The sequence below is a fragment of the Meles meles genome, chromosome 7 (assembly GCF_922984935.1).
Source record: "Meles meles chromosome 7, mMelMel3.1 paternal haplotype, whole genome shotgun sequence".
Classification (NCBI taxonomy): Eukaryota; Metazoa; Chordata; class Mammalia; order Carnivora; family Mustelidae; genus Meles; species Meles meles.
In genome coordinates this window covers 140,623,474-140,639,348 of record NC_060072.1, presented here as the reverse complement: position 1 = coordinate 140,639,348, position 15,875 = coordinate 140,623,474, and the positions used below count along the sequence as shown (strand labels likewise).

At 44.9% G+C, this 15,875-nt stretch overlaps 1 protein-coding gene across 12 annotated transcripts in view; it reads left to right on the top strand.

The window, feature by feature from the left end:
- Positions 1–15,875, top strand: part of CELF2 (CUGBP Elav-like family member 2) — an 829,878-nt gene that overhangs the window by 522,881 nt on the left and 291,122 nt on the right. For 2 of the 12 annotated variants that reach the window (XM_046013178.1, XM_046013176.1), the window contains exon 1: positions 4,661–4,898. The exons of 9 other annotated variants lie outside the window; for them this stretch is intronic. In XM_046013178.1, coding sequence (XP_045869134.1) covers positions 4,825–4,898 — 74 coding nt within the window. In that variant the 5' untranslated portion in view covers positions 4,661–4,824. Of the gene's footprint in view, positions 1–4,657; positions 4,899–15,875 lie in introns of those variants that run through there. One more of the 12 variants, XM_046013177.1, reaches the window with a different exon arrangement.

Below are 15,875 nucleotides of genomic sequence, written 5' to 3'. Positions count from 1 at the left end.
AGAGGGACGTCTCATTTCGGAGCACGAAGGTATGTATACAGAGAACCATCTTCATTTTGAGGACCTCTTCAGAATTCGCCATTATGTATTTTTGCTTTATTAAAAACAGATTCAGAAAAACACAAGATTGCAAAAAGCCAGTAGCAGCTGTTCTCGAGGGAGAGTGACTACTTAAAATTCCCGTAAAAATGTAAAATAAGACTTTAATAACTACTTCATCTTTATTGGCATTTAATTTTATTTAAGTCCTTTTAGGGATGTGACAAACTCACCATTCCAGAAGCTTTCGATTGAAAATAGGGGCTGGGGGGGGGGGTGTTAATGAATAATAAAGTGATCGTTTTAAATTTATAATTAGTGATAAGGGCATTTTTAAGGGATACCTTTATGGGACAAGAAAAAATATATTTAAATGTATCACTTAAGGATCTGTTTGGGTTTTTTTAAGCACATGAAAAACACCATTGTTTATGTTTGCAAGTTGCGAATGAAACTGGAGTAAGCCAAGAACAAACACATGGCCACGAAGTCAGATACTCTCTCAGGTACTTAAAATTCATGTGGATTTCAAATTTATTGGCTAGAAATGACGGGAAATCCCCTCATAGGGCCTGTATTTCTTGCTCCAAATGGCTCTGAGCACATTAGGCCTTTTTTTTTTTTTTTTTTTTATAGCTAAAACAGCTATGTTAATAACATTCGAGTTTGAAAATGTGATAGGGGAAAGATGTTTTGGATTCCAGTTTGTAATGGCGAACCGGAAGTGGAGGGGGTGGGGGACAGACCCTTTTGTGAACGAGGCTTTTTGAGTAAACGGAGCAGGACTGACACAACTTGGATAGCGTAGCCGAGAGTCTCGTGCTTTTAAAGAGATTGCAGTGTGTGACGTCGTGTATGGGAACAATTAAAAAATGGAAACTTGTCATAAAAGAGCCAAGGTGGTCTGTAGGGGAAAAATAATTGTTTGCTTATAAACACCAATCACCATGTCTCAAGCACCCATCTCTAAGTTATGGTTGTAAACTTTGTGCAAAAATGTTGAAAGCTCTCTAATCAAGGGACTATATTCTGGTTCCTTGATGGAGTGGGGTGACAGGGATAGGATTCTTCTGGTTGTCGCAGTGTGTACTCTGTGCACAAATACATTTTATTAGCACGCTGTTGCTATTGAGAGTTTTGTGGTTTTTTTTTTTTTTAAATGCCAGTGATAATTCAGTGCTCCAACAATGACCATTGGAGAAAACTCAGTTTGAGATGAGGCCTGAGGGGGGGCAAGGCTTGCTGAAACAGCATAGTTCCCCCGATTCCCTTGGAAGGCCTCATATAAAATGAGGTCATTCAGAAACTTTCCCTTGAAGTGCTTCCAATTCTTGAATTGCCTTTTGTTTGGGAAATGAATAGCAAGTTGATTAAAAAAAAAAAAAAGACAATTAGGGAAGGTAGGGGGATGGGCCTAGGGAAGAGGTTAAGGTTTTTCTACAGTGAAATGAAAACTAGGAGGAACCTTCATTGTTCCCAACAGACTGGTCCCCAGTGATTGCAGCACACAGTGGTGTCCCCAACCAGGTCAAGTCCACAAGAGGGCCCCGCCGAGAGCCTCATCCCATTTCAGGGCTGTTGATAAGATCCTTGGATATAAAATAGCTCCATTGAACCCGAGTGTTCAACAGCGGCCCAGTGGAGCTGTCTGCCAAAAAAACGACTGCCAAAACATGATACCTGATGGCTCATTACTGCATGAAAATTAAAAAAGGGGCCCCATTGAGTTGTTTTTAGATTTTGATTTTTCCTTCTGCCAAAGCAGTGAAACGAGAAATTTATGCCTTTCATCAGGTGATATTTGGCTGGGTGTTTTTTTTTTTTTTTAAAGATTTATTTATTTGACAGATAGAGATTACAAGTAGGCAGAGAGAGAGAGAGGAGGAAGCAGGCTCCCCGCCAAGCAGAGAGCCCGATGCGGGACTCGATCCCAGGACCCTGGGATCATGACCTGAGCTGAAGGCAGAGGCTTTAACCCGCTGAGCCACCCAGGCGCCCCTGGGTGTTTTTGTTTTGTTTTCGTTTTTAGACTCAAGAGCTTTTGAAATCGGTATTTTTTTTAAAAGGGCTATTGTGCATGAGCTATGATCATGGAAACAACACCCTATGGGTGTGTGCATGTGTGTGTGTGTGTGTGTGTGTGTTTTGTTTCTCTTTGGCACCTACATCAGGTACCTGTATGATCACTGTAGTATTCATGTATTGGGCAGCCAAACTATTTAAACTCAGCTGCCGTCCATAAGCGTTCTTTGGTCCGCATCGTCACGGTATCCAATGTAAGAGTGAGTTTTCTTTTTGTATCTGACCCTGGTTTTGCTTCTAACTTTAAATGCCAAAAGCAAATGTGCTTTGAAAACTCGGGTACGCTGTAGTTGTTAAATAAGGCAATAACCTATGCACTTGTAATTCTGTCTCTATGACCTACTTACACACTACTTCACCCTCCTCATAGTATGATTAAAAGCTGCTTGGAAGCCACTATTGCCTCAAGGGATTTGAGGCTAGAATTTAACAAACTGCTGAGAAGGCTTAAGTCAGTAAGAAGGCTTCCCTACAGCTTCTCCCAAAGAATTCACATGCAATTAAAGAGAAAATAAATATTTCAGAAGTGTACATGTTAATGAAGCTGCTTCTACCTTATAGAATGTAGATATGTAGCTTTCCGGAAATATTTCTCCCTTTGATTAATGTGCTTGTGTTTTGCTTCTGTTCTGGAGGCCAGTTCTGTTCATTCTTAAAATAAATTTGTTATACGGTCGGCTCATTATATACATTTGGGATTTATATAAATAATATATGAAAACCAAGAACTGACAAGGTTGGTCTCATTTATCCAGTTAATTACTTTATTAAGATTATTGAAAGACCAACAAAATTCTTATAATTTCAAAGGCAGCCTGTAGTAGCAGAGCTAGAGAATAAATCGAAATTAGTGCTATCAGGAAAAGTTTGGGTGCCTTGGATCCTTTATTGTTCCCAACAATCTGGTCCCCAGTGATGGCAGCACACAGTGGTGTCCCCAACCAGGTCAAGTCCACAAGAGGGCCCCGCCGAGAGCCGAGAGCCTCATCCCATTTCAGGGCTGTTGATAAGATCCTTGGATATAAAATAGCTCCATTCCATTGTATCTGTTTTTTCAATTCCGTATAGGAACCGAGACCTTGTTCCTCAGAAAGGCAGTATTTTCAAATGAAGGTTAGTCCTAGCCCTACATTGGCCTTGGAATTAGAACTATCTCGGTCAAAAAGAGATATATGGTTCAGCTGAAGAAGGAAATCGAGTCCATTAAGTATGTATGGACTTAATTGAATACTCCAGGCCTGTTACTTCTTAAAGCTCAGTCCATCAAGCCTGGGTTTAAAATTGGTGTATAAATACTTCTTTTCCTTCATCATCTCCAAAGATGGTCAGTTTTCTCATCCCCCAAGAAGTTGGTGAGAGTAGATCTTTTCTCCATGTTATTGTGTTTGATAACACCTCACACCTGATAGATCTGACTACACACGTGACTTAATTGTTTAACCCCCTGGTTACCGAGACTACATCGCCAGGTGTGAAAAATGAAAGTGATTACCAGAAAGAAGCAAACTGGAAACTTCTGGTAAGCAATTAATGATGCTGCTTTGCACACGAGCTATGAGAAGTTTTAGGTACTTGTGACATTGTGAGATCTTTGGTTTCATCCTAATAACCAAACAACGACAAGAGTGAGTGAGAATGCCACCATTTACTTACCTTTAGAGAATTTTGCAAATCACTTGGGAAAATTAAACTCCCTGCTTCTCTTCATTTGTGAGATTTTGGCCATTCTCAAGCCCTGTTAGTAAGTAATTGCAAATCTTAAAATGGGTGCTTAAGTTTCACGTCCACTACGTTATAGATCTCACAGCCTTTCAATAAAGTCACCGTTGGTTTTTGGTAGTTTTATGAAATCCTAGAAAATGACAGATTTGATTTCTTCTTAAAAGAAAACGTGATTACGGTCATTCACATTCTCCCAACTTCGTCTTTGTCTTCGTTGTGGAGAGGATACAAAGGCGATGGAATTGTGTGGAGATTGAGTCCTCTTTGTCCTTAAAGCATTGGGCTAAGTGCATAAATGTCACTTGGGCCATTTATCTGATATTTACTTGGGCTAGCCACGAATGCTGTATCACTTGTTATTGTTAGTTCATACCCTGGCCAGCAGATCACCCAGAAAAGCGTTTCAGCAAACACTCCTGGGGGTTCCGTGTCCCTCGGGCTTGAGAGCTGGGTTTGGCCGGGCATGGGAACCGGGCTCTGGCAATACCGTGGCACTAAATCTACTAGAGCGGTTGTTCGGGCCTCGTGCCAGGCGCCGTGGAATCAGGGAATTGAGCGCAACTGGCCCGAGCCAGCGTGCTGAACTAGTTTGCCTTGCTGCAGGCTGGGGGCCCTCGGAAAGTCGGGCTATTTTTAAAGCTGGTGAGCTCAGCTTCCCCAGCCGCCGGCCTCGGGCGGGTCCCTCCCTCCGGGGGCCGGGCGGGCGGGCCCGCAGGGGTTAAGCGGCGGCGCGGCGGGCGCGGAGCTCCGCCTCCGCTCTCCGCACCTGGCGCTCCGCAGACCGTCGCCGGGGCGCTGGCTTTCGGAGGGGATTGGCGGAGAGCGGGAGGGGAGAGGATGTGACAAGTGCCGGCTCGGGCGGCCGCCGCCGGGAGGCCGCGCGCACCTGTCCCTACCCGTCTCGCGCCGCCCGCGGCCGCTCGGACGCGCGCACAGCCGCCCCCCGCCGCCCGAGCGCAGCGCAGCGCGCGCGCCGAGAACATGACTTCTGCCTTCAAGCTGGATTTCCTCCCGGACATGATGGTCGAGGGCCGCCTGCTAGTTCCCGACAGAATGTGAGTGTGAGCCCCCCACCCCCGGGGCTCGCGTGGCCGCTCTCCCCCCGCGCCCTCGGCCGGGCGGCCGCCGCCGGGTCTCCTCCCGGAGTCCCGGGGAGGGCGAGAGCGGGCGGCGGCTCGGGGCCGGCCGCCTCCCCTGGGCTTCGGAGGCGGCGCGGGGCGAGAGTGTCCGGACGTGCGGCGCCGAGCCGCGCGGGGACCGGGGTCGGGGTGGGGGAACCGGCGAGCGGGGCGCGGGGACCAGGGTCTGGGTGGGGGGAGCGGGGACCGGGTCGGGGCGAGGGGCGGCAGGCTGGGCGCGGGCTCCAGGCGGGGACCGGCGAGCGGGGGAGCGACGAGCGGGGGACCAGGTGAGGAGCGGCGAGCCCGACGCGGGGTCCGGGGGTCCGGCCGGCGGGGCGCGGCGAGCGGGGCGGGGTGTGCGCGTGCACGCTCGTGTCATCTGAAATGAGGGGCTGATAAGGCTCTCGTGGCCCATTTAAAGATCCCTTCTCACCAAATGACCCGCTCCTCTGACTTCGATTTGCGAAGACTCCTTTCTGGTGGTAGGAGAGAAGAGGGGAAAAAAGGGAGGGGGGGGGAGGCGATGGATAATTATAAAGCATTAAAATAGCCCGGTGTACTCTGTTGCAGAAATTAGAGGTAATTTTTACGTAATCATGGTGGTTTGTCTGATATGCGGTCTGTAATTTAATAATTAATGTGATTCCGGTGGTTTTGCGTGTGGTCAAACTGGGGTGGAGAGTTTACTGGGAGAAGTAAAGAGCTGGGATTTCGGAGGAAAGTGGATCTAATTTTTATCTGGCTCGTTAGTCTTGACTGGAAAGTTTGTCTTACCAGCTCAGGCGCTATGGGGTCCATAGCGTCCACTGGTATTCAGTCGTGTCATGAAAAAGAAACCTGCAGGATTGCCAGAGCGGGTCGGAAAGGTCTGTGTCCATTTTAGACTGGGAATGTGTAAAATTCTCTCTTACCAGGCAAGACATCTGCTTTGAGTCTGGGCTGCCGATGATCTAGTGCAAAAAGGGACTGTTCTCCTTTGGGAAGAGTACATACAAAATGTTTCCTCTTCTACACGCCCTTCGATTTCACATCCATATTCTCTCCGACAGCTTACTATATATACCCTTTGCAATCCGTAGGCCATTCAGAGCTTTATGATCCATTTCTCTGGCAACTAACTTTCCCCTTTGGTGCTAGATTCATTTTCTAGCATGTTAAATGTTATGAGTTTGAGAGATTTTTGAGAAACTCCGCAGTGCCCAATTATTTGAGCCCCTGGGATTACAAAAAAAAAAAAAAAAAAAAGTGGGGGAAGGCTAGCATAGAATCTGTTCAGTGCAATTGCCTTTCCAGTCGATATGAAGAATGTGGACTTGCACACACGATCAGGTTCATTGTCCCAACTAAGATAATCAGATAACGTAAATTAAAATATTGAATTTCCTTTTGGCAGTTTTCTCTGGGAAATTTATCTTGATTACTAAGATTCCCATGATACTTGTTTTGCAAGATCTCGGTCCTGTCCCCCTGAATATAGATAGATAGATATAGATAGATATATGTAGTCTGTATAGATGTGTTATATTTGTACATTTGCTATTGAAAGTTTTATATTTTCTGCTCTCTAGAGGAGTCTGGGGGAAAAGAATTGGCTTGATTGTGAACTTATGGTCACCTGCTACTTAGGTGATTATATCTAATGAATGCTCTGTGAATTTAATATGTTAATGATCTCCCAAAGATGCTGACGCTTGTCAGTTAAATTATGAATTATGAAAGTGTAATTTGTGCTTTTCGTTTGGTGGATGAATGTGGCTTTTTCAAACTGCTCTGAATAGAGCTTTTGTATCTCAGTCACGGAGTCTCCTGTGCAGACCTTAACATAACTTCTACCCTACTTCTCTTCTACATGCTTGTTGTTTCCAGCCGGTATCTTTTGGAACTAAACTCCCATTGTTTTCAATGCTGTCAACTATCGCTTAATCGAACTTTGTTTTAAAAAGGAAAAATAGACGTTTTGTAAATATTTGTTTCTGAGATAACTATTCTGTTGTCTTAGTCCCGAGAGCACTGTAGCATGTTTTCCAAAATAGTTTGTAATTAACTCACATTGGAGACTGTCTTTGGGGAACAGAGGTGTGTGGGAGGGCATATGACAAGCTGAAAATGTTTGAAACCAATCTAGCAGTGTATCTGATCGCCATATGCATGCGGTTGAGAAGATAGCTGTGCGGCTTTATTGTTTTGGGGACTGGTTGTCACATATGGTATATTGTCATTTGGACTAAATTGCAGTCGGCTCGATGTTGGCCTGTTCCTAAAAGGAACTTAAATAAGCATAGGGGCTTGTCTGGTGTTGATTTTTCTAAAGCAGTAGGACATATTTTCAATGGCGTTCTCCCACAAGAATATATTACATAAGTTTGCAAGATGTAATATGTTTGAGTCCTCAAGGCAGATGAACAAATAGTTTTTCAGATGAATTATTATGCTTGATGGCCCCATGAGCCATCCAGTGTAAGGCTCTGCAGTGGGTCTGAATTGTTAGGACCGATGCTTCAAAGTCTTGGTTTTTTTTAAGCATTCAGGGTCGAAACTGTAAATGGAAATAGACCTTTTAAATAATCTTAACTACTACCGTTTTGTCTTTGTGTGGCTGTAGAATATCGTTTGCAGCAAAGCATAATGAAAATCAAAATAGGAACTGAGCTCAAAAACGTTATTTTAAACTGGGGCATTTTGGAACAGGGGTAGAGATGAGGGTTTCCTTTGTTTAACCTCTTTAATGATCACGTAGATATTTGGGGGTTTTAGATGTTTTTGAATTTTTAAACAGAAAAATCAAAGAATAATGTCTTGGAAATGAGAAATTGCCCGTGGAAAAAATCTACAAATGCAGCTTTAAAATTATCGTCATCTGTGATGTTAGCATAAGACACCAAGAAGCTAGCAAAAAATAACATGAAGTGTTTTTGTTTTTTTTTTTCTCACCTTCAGTCGGTAACCTTGTTGGAAATGGGAAAGAGTTAGCCTGAGTGTAAATCCGTCAACTAGGTGAATTTAGCATTTTTGTTTATGAAGTCCTCCCAAGTTAAGATAACTGGGAAAATGTCCGTCAGTGTTCAGTTAAACTGAAAGGTGGTTCTAAGGATCTTTCATTGTTCAGGTTGAAAGGGGCTTTAGAGACCATCTGCATCTGGTCAGACCTCCTTGTTTTATAGATTAAGAACATTTTTGGGGGGCAATGTGGCCAGTTCTGGGAGGCAGGGCAATTACTGCTTTCTCCCTTTACCTCCTTAAATGACAATAACATGAGTCTTTAATTGAACACGTACTGCGCGCCAAAGCACTTGATTTATCTGTCTCTAACCTTGACGATAGATCTGCAGGGGGCATATTATACCCATTTTACAGGTCACGTTTAAGGAGGTTCTGTGCTTGCCCCATGCCTCAGAGGCAGTAAACAGCAAAGCTATGGTTGGCTTGTGCGTGTGTTATATAAAAGCCAGTTCGCACATTGCTGGGGAGGGAGGAGAGAACTGTGAATTAAATATTCGACATCGATTTTTATCAGGAAACCAAAATTGTGCCACATGAGATGGTTGACCATTAGAGGAAATACATAGCGCTTGTCAGGATTGACTTCCTTATTTAATTCAAACTCACACTCTTATTCCATATGTTAATTAAAGGGAATATATTTTAATTAAAAATACTCTCTGGTTTAGAAGGTACCAGCAAGGTGAAGGTCAAAAGCGTGAGGGTCTCCTTTTTTCACTCCCAGATGACATTTGATGTATATTTGGAAAACGCCAAAAATAAAATACAGTGATAACTGAGACTTATCACCTGATTCCTGGATGATTGTGTGAGGAATTAAAGACAGAAGACTCCAAAAGAAGAGTTATATATATATGGGTTTTTAAGGAAAAATTTAAAAGTATACTTTCAGGTTGTATTTCTCAGTAAGGAATACATATGTTAGCATCAGCTGCTTCCTGAAGCCAGAAACTCAGGCCGTATTGGCAGTCTGGAACACTAATGTTATCTTTGATCTGGGTTAGAGGTATTATGCTAATTGTTAAGTATTGCTGTTTAATTGTCATTTGCTGGATTGAAATTACTCTGGCATCTCTTGATGAGATGCTGTGAACTAGGGGCCACAGGAACCTTGCAAGACAAGATAAAAAAGGAGATGAGATTTTTCAGATAGGAACCTAGTAATTAAGATTTCATGGGATCATTTAGAATGTTCTCCACCTCAGAGCGCCTCTCCCCTCCCCGCTCCAACAGCTGTAGCAACAGTGTACTTGGCCTCTGATAAAAGACTGAAATCTACTCCACCCCCCCTTTTTTTTTTTACATAAACTTGCAAACTTTGCATTTCTCCTCACCCCTTCCTTGTGGTTTTGTGGCTTACAAATGAAATGCAGATTCCCGTTAAGGACAGGTACCATGTTGACATGCAAATCTTCTGATAAACTTGAGTGTCCTGTACCAGCACAGGATGTGATCTCTGGCTGACCTGCCGAAATGCAGGGTTGTGCTCATTTTTGAGGCCTGTGTGCAGACTTCTGCAGGGTCACTGATGTCATTGCAGCACATTCTCAAATCCACCTCGCAACTGTGAAACAGTATCTGTAAGCATCCTTTCTCTGATTGGCATTCCCCGGGAAACCTGACATTTTCAACATGTTTCAAGGAGCTAAATTCATAAGCCACCGATGCGTCGCATTTCCGGTGCTGGACTTGACCCAAACTTGAGAAGTCTTTATTTCCAATTGGAAAGTATTTACTCTGGAGGATTGTGTTTTTGTTTTTGTTTTTCAGGAAAGGCTCAGATTTTTGCTTTTTGTTTGCAGATTAGGGCACCACAGAGGGTCAGCTGTTTGACCCTGCAATACATGTTCTGCACGACGGAAGGGAGGGTCTGCAAAGTACTCCTGGTTTCCAGTTCATTAGCAACAATAAGTTCCCATGCCCCCCATGTCTGTTTCCACTATCAGGGAGGGACCGGGAATAAGACAGGCCAGCATCACCGGTGTGCCACTTGGGTAGCAGTGCAGAAAATGTATTTTTATTTTTCCTTAAGAGAGAGCTGTTTTTGCTAAAGCTAAGAGACATGGAGCTGCACATCCCTGGAAAAACCTTTGTGGGAAACAAAAACTAATTAGCGCCGTAAATGCGATGCTCTCAGGTAATTGTAAAATAATTATTCCCCTTTAGCATTATCACTGTTTAATTGTGCCATCCAGTCCTCTCATGCTCTGAATCTAGATGCGAAGGGATAGAAACCTCCTTCTCCTCCTGGGGATTTCTTTTTCATTTACTGTGAGCTTTCACCTCCTCCTAAACAGGACTTTAAAAAGAAAGGGGGAAACAGGGAGATTTTTGAACGGTTTCACCCTTCCCATTTGGCCTAAATCACGGCGGAAAGTGATTACTCCACCTGGTTTTATAGAATGACAATTCCGGTTACGTGGTCGCATTGCCTGGTGAGAATATCTGAGGTTTACATGTTCCCAGAGCTGCACCCGGAGTTTTACAAGCGGTCTGTTTCATGAACTGCAGATTGTGTATTATGTTCAGATACTGAGAGTGATACTTCAACATCAGCTGATACTTTAAAACGGAATGCTAATAAATATGTAATCCTACGGCTCTCAAAATGACAGATGAGTACAAATTCCATTTTTGGTTAAATTTTAATTACTCCATTTGAATGAATGCCTCAGAGCCAACTTGCCAGCAAATTATTAGACCCATTTTTCCCCCTTCTGAAGATTTATGTAAATTAGGTTTAGACTGTATTTAGACTAAAACATCATTTTGGTTTATTATTCCAAACTTCTCTACGAGACCCCTATGCCCTTTAACTTAAGATCGGATTTTAAATAAGTCTATTCTGAGGTCTCAGTTTCAATGGTCTGTGCTCCCTTTTGGTCCATAGGATGGTAAGAGTCGGTCCTACAGATACATGACCGGGTCACGAGATTCCTTTAATAGTAACATCACCTTAAAAGTGGGGTTATGAGATATTTTGATTATTTTTTTTTAAGATTTATTTATTTATTTATTTTAATTTGACAGACAGAGATCACAAGCAGGCAGAGAGGCAGGCAGAGAGAGAGAGAGGAGGAAGCAGGATCCCTGCTGAGCAGAGAGCCCGATGCGGGGCTCGATTCCAGGACCCCGGGATCATGACCTGAGCCGAAGGCAGAGGCTTTAACCTACTGAGCCACCCAGGCGCCCCTGGATATTTTGATTTTAAGTCTTTTTTTTTTTAAGAGAGCTTATGCCTGTGACTTATGACTGTGGACATCCAGTTCCCCCAACCCATCAGCTGCTTTGTCCAGCATTTATAAGCTCCAGTAAGGCCTGAAGACCCCCCAGTGGCACGGATGATGGTGGGGACTCACTCCTCAGAATGCAATTAATTTGACATTTTGACATAGCTTTTGGACAGCTCAAACATGATTTTTGTGTTTTGAGTACCATGGGAGAGTGACTTCGTTCTTCAGCTTTCCTACTAGGATCTAAACTAAACTTCTGTGATTTTTACACTGCAATGCCTACCTTCCATGCTTTCTTATAAAGAAAGTTCATGGCTGGACTTGGGCTCACTCAACTTTAAGGTGGTATTTTATGTCCTTCCCCATAAATTATGTCTTCATTTTTTCCTGGGTTCCTCCTATTGCAGGAGAGTTGTACCACGTGTATCTGCCAAAAATAAAATCCGCTGGTCCTCTCATAAGTTAAAAGAGCAAAATAGTGCTCTTCACTTGGCTGTGGTCAGTAGACATAAGGGCTGTGTGTGTGTGTGTGTGTCTTTACACGTACCTATGCATATATATGCACATATATGTGAAAAAATATATATGTTAGAAATGATCTTATTGGGCATAATTCTTTCTTAAAATATCTTCCGCTTAGTGATCTTTGGCTATCAAAGTTATGAAATTGGTAGATACATTGTAACATAGGACACATGTTGTAACATATGTACACGTGCCTACGTTTGTGTGTTATTATCTTCACAACTGAAAATTTCAAGATTTGGGAAGCCTCAGCGTCTTGACGAGAGTTGGATTCCGTTGGGTGGTCCTGCTGGAAATAGGGCTCAGGGCTGTGTTCTGACCCTTTGGCATAGAGCCTCTGAGTTGCTTCCATTAAAGGTGAGAAGAAAAAGCCCCCCCCCCCCCGTAGTGCTGTCCCACCTTACTGGGTGACCCTTTCTATCCTCGCTACAAAGTCCCAGGACCTGGGGGCCCCTTCTGTTTCTCAGCTGCAATCAGGACATCGCTGCCATCAGGCTCTTTCAGGTTTGGAGTAGGAAGGAAGACTGTTCACAGAGCAACCTAGAAGTTGACCCTAAAAGGCCATTTTCTAGGATAGACATAGCTGGTGCCGGCCAGACCACACGCCTCACCTTGTGCCTCTTGGCCACTGCCTAACAGCCTCCTCGGAGATGCAGATCATGACCCCAGAGCTTGCTGGCTCCACAGCGCAGAGTGCTTGACAGTTTCATCGTGCCGGGTGAGAGCGCACGTGAACCGAGCCCCTTAAAAAGGCTACAGTGGCGGGGATATAGGGACCCGTGAGGGGCCAGAGCGAATTGGTGGAAACCATCCTAACGCGCACAGTTGTTTTCTCCCTTTCACCCTGCATCTCCAGGGTAAGACGTTGGGTGTCGCGCAGGTGAAGCAGAAAAAAAAAGTTGAAACATGACATTTCATTTGTTCCTTGAAAAACCTTAAGGGAATAATAAAGATGCTGTGGAGAAGCAGGAGGAAGGCAGGTTCCGGAAGAGGACTCCTGTGTGTTGATGGAGTCGGGCTGCTCTGTTTAACCCTTCACTGCCGGTTCTCCACAACCCCCTCAGATTTCCTTTAGGTCCCTAACAGAGCAGGTGCTTCTGAAGTTTGCTTTCTGCCTGTCTCTAATTGATAGCTCTTTCTGCCTCTTGATCTCCCTTTTCCTAATTGATAGCTCTTTCCTTCTCTTCTTTTCCTCTTCCCTAAACCCGTTTTATTCAGCCCTGCCCAAGAGCCTTCTCCGTGGGCATAGAAGGGGCCCCCTGCGTCCAGCTCTCGGAACCGGGAGCCTGGGGAGGAGGGCGGCGTGGGAAGCCCTCGGCCATCACTTGGAGGAGACTCCACGGAGCAGCTGCGTGTTTCTGTGATCCAACTGTATTTTGCCTTCCGACATTATAGAAGGGGTGTTGCGTTTTCCGCGTGAGCAGAAGGGGAGCGTATTTCAGAATGATTAACTTTACGGAGGCCATTGTCTTGGGCAGCTATATCTGGCTCTGCTGCAGCTGTGTTTGCTTTCTCAAAATTGTCACCAGGAGGCCTCCAACGGCAATTATTCCCTTCAGTCCACGCTGGTGACATCTTTCCTCGTGACGCCCGTTGTCCACCCAGCCCTCTCTCCTTGGTGTCAGGATTGAAAGGTCCCTGAGACGCCGGATGCCACTGAACACCGCTGGCGCCTCCCCCCCAAAGCGATTTCTTAATATCAAGTCGTGTTTATCTTGCATGATGATGCTCCCTGGCAGGATTCTTATTTCTTTTCACAAAAAGCCATATTTTCTGCCTCTTTTTCCCCTCTTTCTCTCTTTTTTTCCTTCCTTTTCTTTTCCTCTTAGATGTCAAAGGGTCACTTCCAGCACCTGCTTTCCTGCCTTAACCAGAGCTGTCCTGAGCAGGGGCTCCTCCCTCCCGATCCTGAGTGGTCCCTGGCAAAACCCCACACTGGAGGATAGACTGAGGCAAAGCACTTCTCTCTCTGTTAAGTGAACACTGACCCCAGAATTCACTTTTCTCCAAGGAAGAACCTAGGGAACATTTTCATTCCACTGGCTCTGTGTGTGGGTTTGAATTTTGACTTAGAAATAACTTCCTCTTGGATTGTGTGCACATGCGGGGACACTTGCCCTGCGTTGGGGTCTGCTTGCGGGGTGGGGTGGGGGGACTGAAGTCACTGGGGGTGTGGCCATAGGGTGTCTCCAGCCCCAGGTTGGACGTCATCCTTCACTCAGCAACAGTTCAGCTGTTCCCTGGACTTGTCTCCTGGTTAGTTCCATGCCCATCTCTGGTCTCAGGGGACTTGCCAAGATTCCTCATCTAGAAAATAAGGATATTAAGATATACTCCTGCCTGTCCCACAGAATTATTGTGAGGCTAACGTTGGGAAGAGAATGATAACCTAAATATTTTATAGCTTCATGGTACTTGAAACTGACCACAAGTTCACCTGCATTTCCTGGGAGAGTCAAGTACAGTGAAACCTCATTACACTGACGAGTTAATGTGCTCTCCCTCAGAACATTTGTGCTTTAAAGTCTCAGCCAAAGACCCATAAAGCAGTATTGCTCCCATATAAACTTCCAGAAAATGCTCAGTCCCCAGGACAACATTGTAAAGACTGTTGTTTTTTTTTTTCCCCCTCTCCCTTCTCTTCATGATGATTGAGAAATAAAATGCAGTTCATCTTTCAACCGTGAACTTGTGGTCTGGACTTCCATCCTGGGATAGGGCTGAAGCAAAAAGCAATATCTTCACCCAGTGTCCCCATATGCGTGTTCCGAAAAAGCCCATCTCTACAGCAGCTGAAACAGACTTTGATTTTCTTACGGGGAGAGAATGGGCCACACAATACCCAGTCTGGTTCCCAGTAATGGGACTCCTAACCCTATCAGAAATGCAGCCACTGGGGAAACAATTTCAGTGATGTGCATACAGAGAGGGCCTGTTGTAAACCCTGGCATCCAACCACCTCAGTAGGAGCTCAGGCCCCAGAATGCCTAGAGCTGAGAGGAGGAGAGTCTCCAAAGTGGGAAATGACTTGGAGAAGGAATCTGTGATTTTTACGAGGTGGCACAGTGGGTCTAGGGTGTCTGTCCTGGTGGCTCCCTGCTGTGGGGTGTGTCATACTTATTCTGGTCTGTGCCTTAATAAACGGGCACTGGCTTCTCCCAACAGAGCTGATAGGGTCCTTGAGGTCCTAAGAGACCAGAGCTGCCTGAGCTAGTGTGAGGATTTGCTCCTAATGTTATAAGTCACTTGATTAAGATCACACCTGTTCAGATTCAGTTGAGAAGCTGACAGCCTGTCTGAGCCCATTGGTTGAAGGATGTTCCCCAGGGATGGGCCAGGGGAAGAGTCCGCACCTGCTCTGGCTGAGACAGTGACGCTGACCGAGGATCTCCAGGTCACGAGCGTGACCTCCAAAGCTAAGCGTGCCCCGCCTCCCGGAACATTCCACCTTGCACGAGGGTGAACCGGGCCATCAGAGTTGATGGCCGGTCCTCGCCTTGTTGTGCAAGGAGAACGAGGCCTGCAGCCCAAAGGTGGCGGAACCTTTGGAGAAGGGGCCTGCCACCTGGATGCCACAAGTGCTCCTGAGCAAATCGACGGGCACTTTGCACTTTGCAACCAACACATTCTGTCTGCTCAGTGTCAGAGAAGCCAAATTAACTTTGCAGGCAGCCTTTCAGTAGGGCCAAGATTTTGTGTTCGGTTGTTATAAAAAGTGACCAAAATTGGACGGTTGTCAGCCACAGAAGCCACGTGTTGGCCTTTATCTTGCCCCAAGGTCTACTCAGAACGTGATACTTTTGATCCAAATTGATTTCTAGTCGTCTCTTCAATAAAATAACGATGTCTACCCGGAAGCCAAAAAAAAAAAATTTTTTTTCTCGTGTCAACAAAGCTATAATTCTTTGACAACTAAATACTCCTTGTCAGATGTTTTCTCCTGATCACTGATACTTTAAAGGATGCTGCCTTCCTGTGGGTATACCTTCTGGACTGTTTTATGATACTAGCTGAGGATAGGGGCCAGCCATTAGGCTAAGGAATTTAAACAAATTATCAGTAATCTTCAGAAAAATTTTTCAAGATGAGTTGTATTGTTCCTATTTTGCAAATGAGAAGAAGTTCTAGATGATGGAAGTATGTGTCTGCTTCG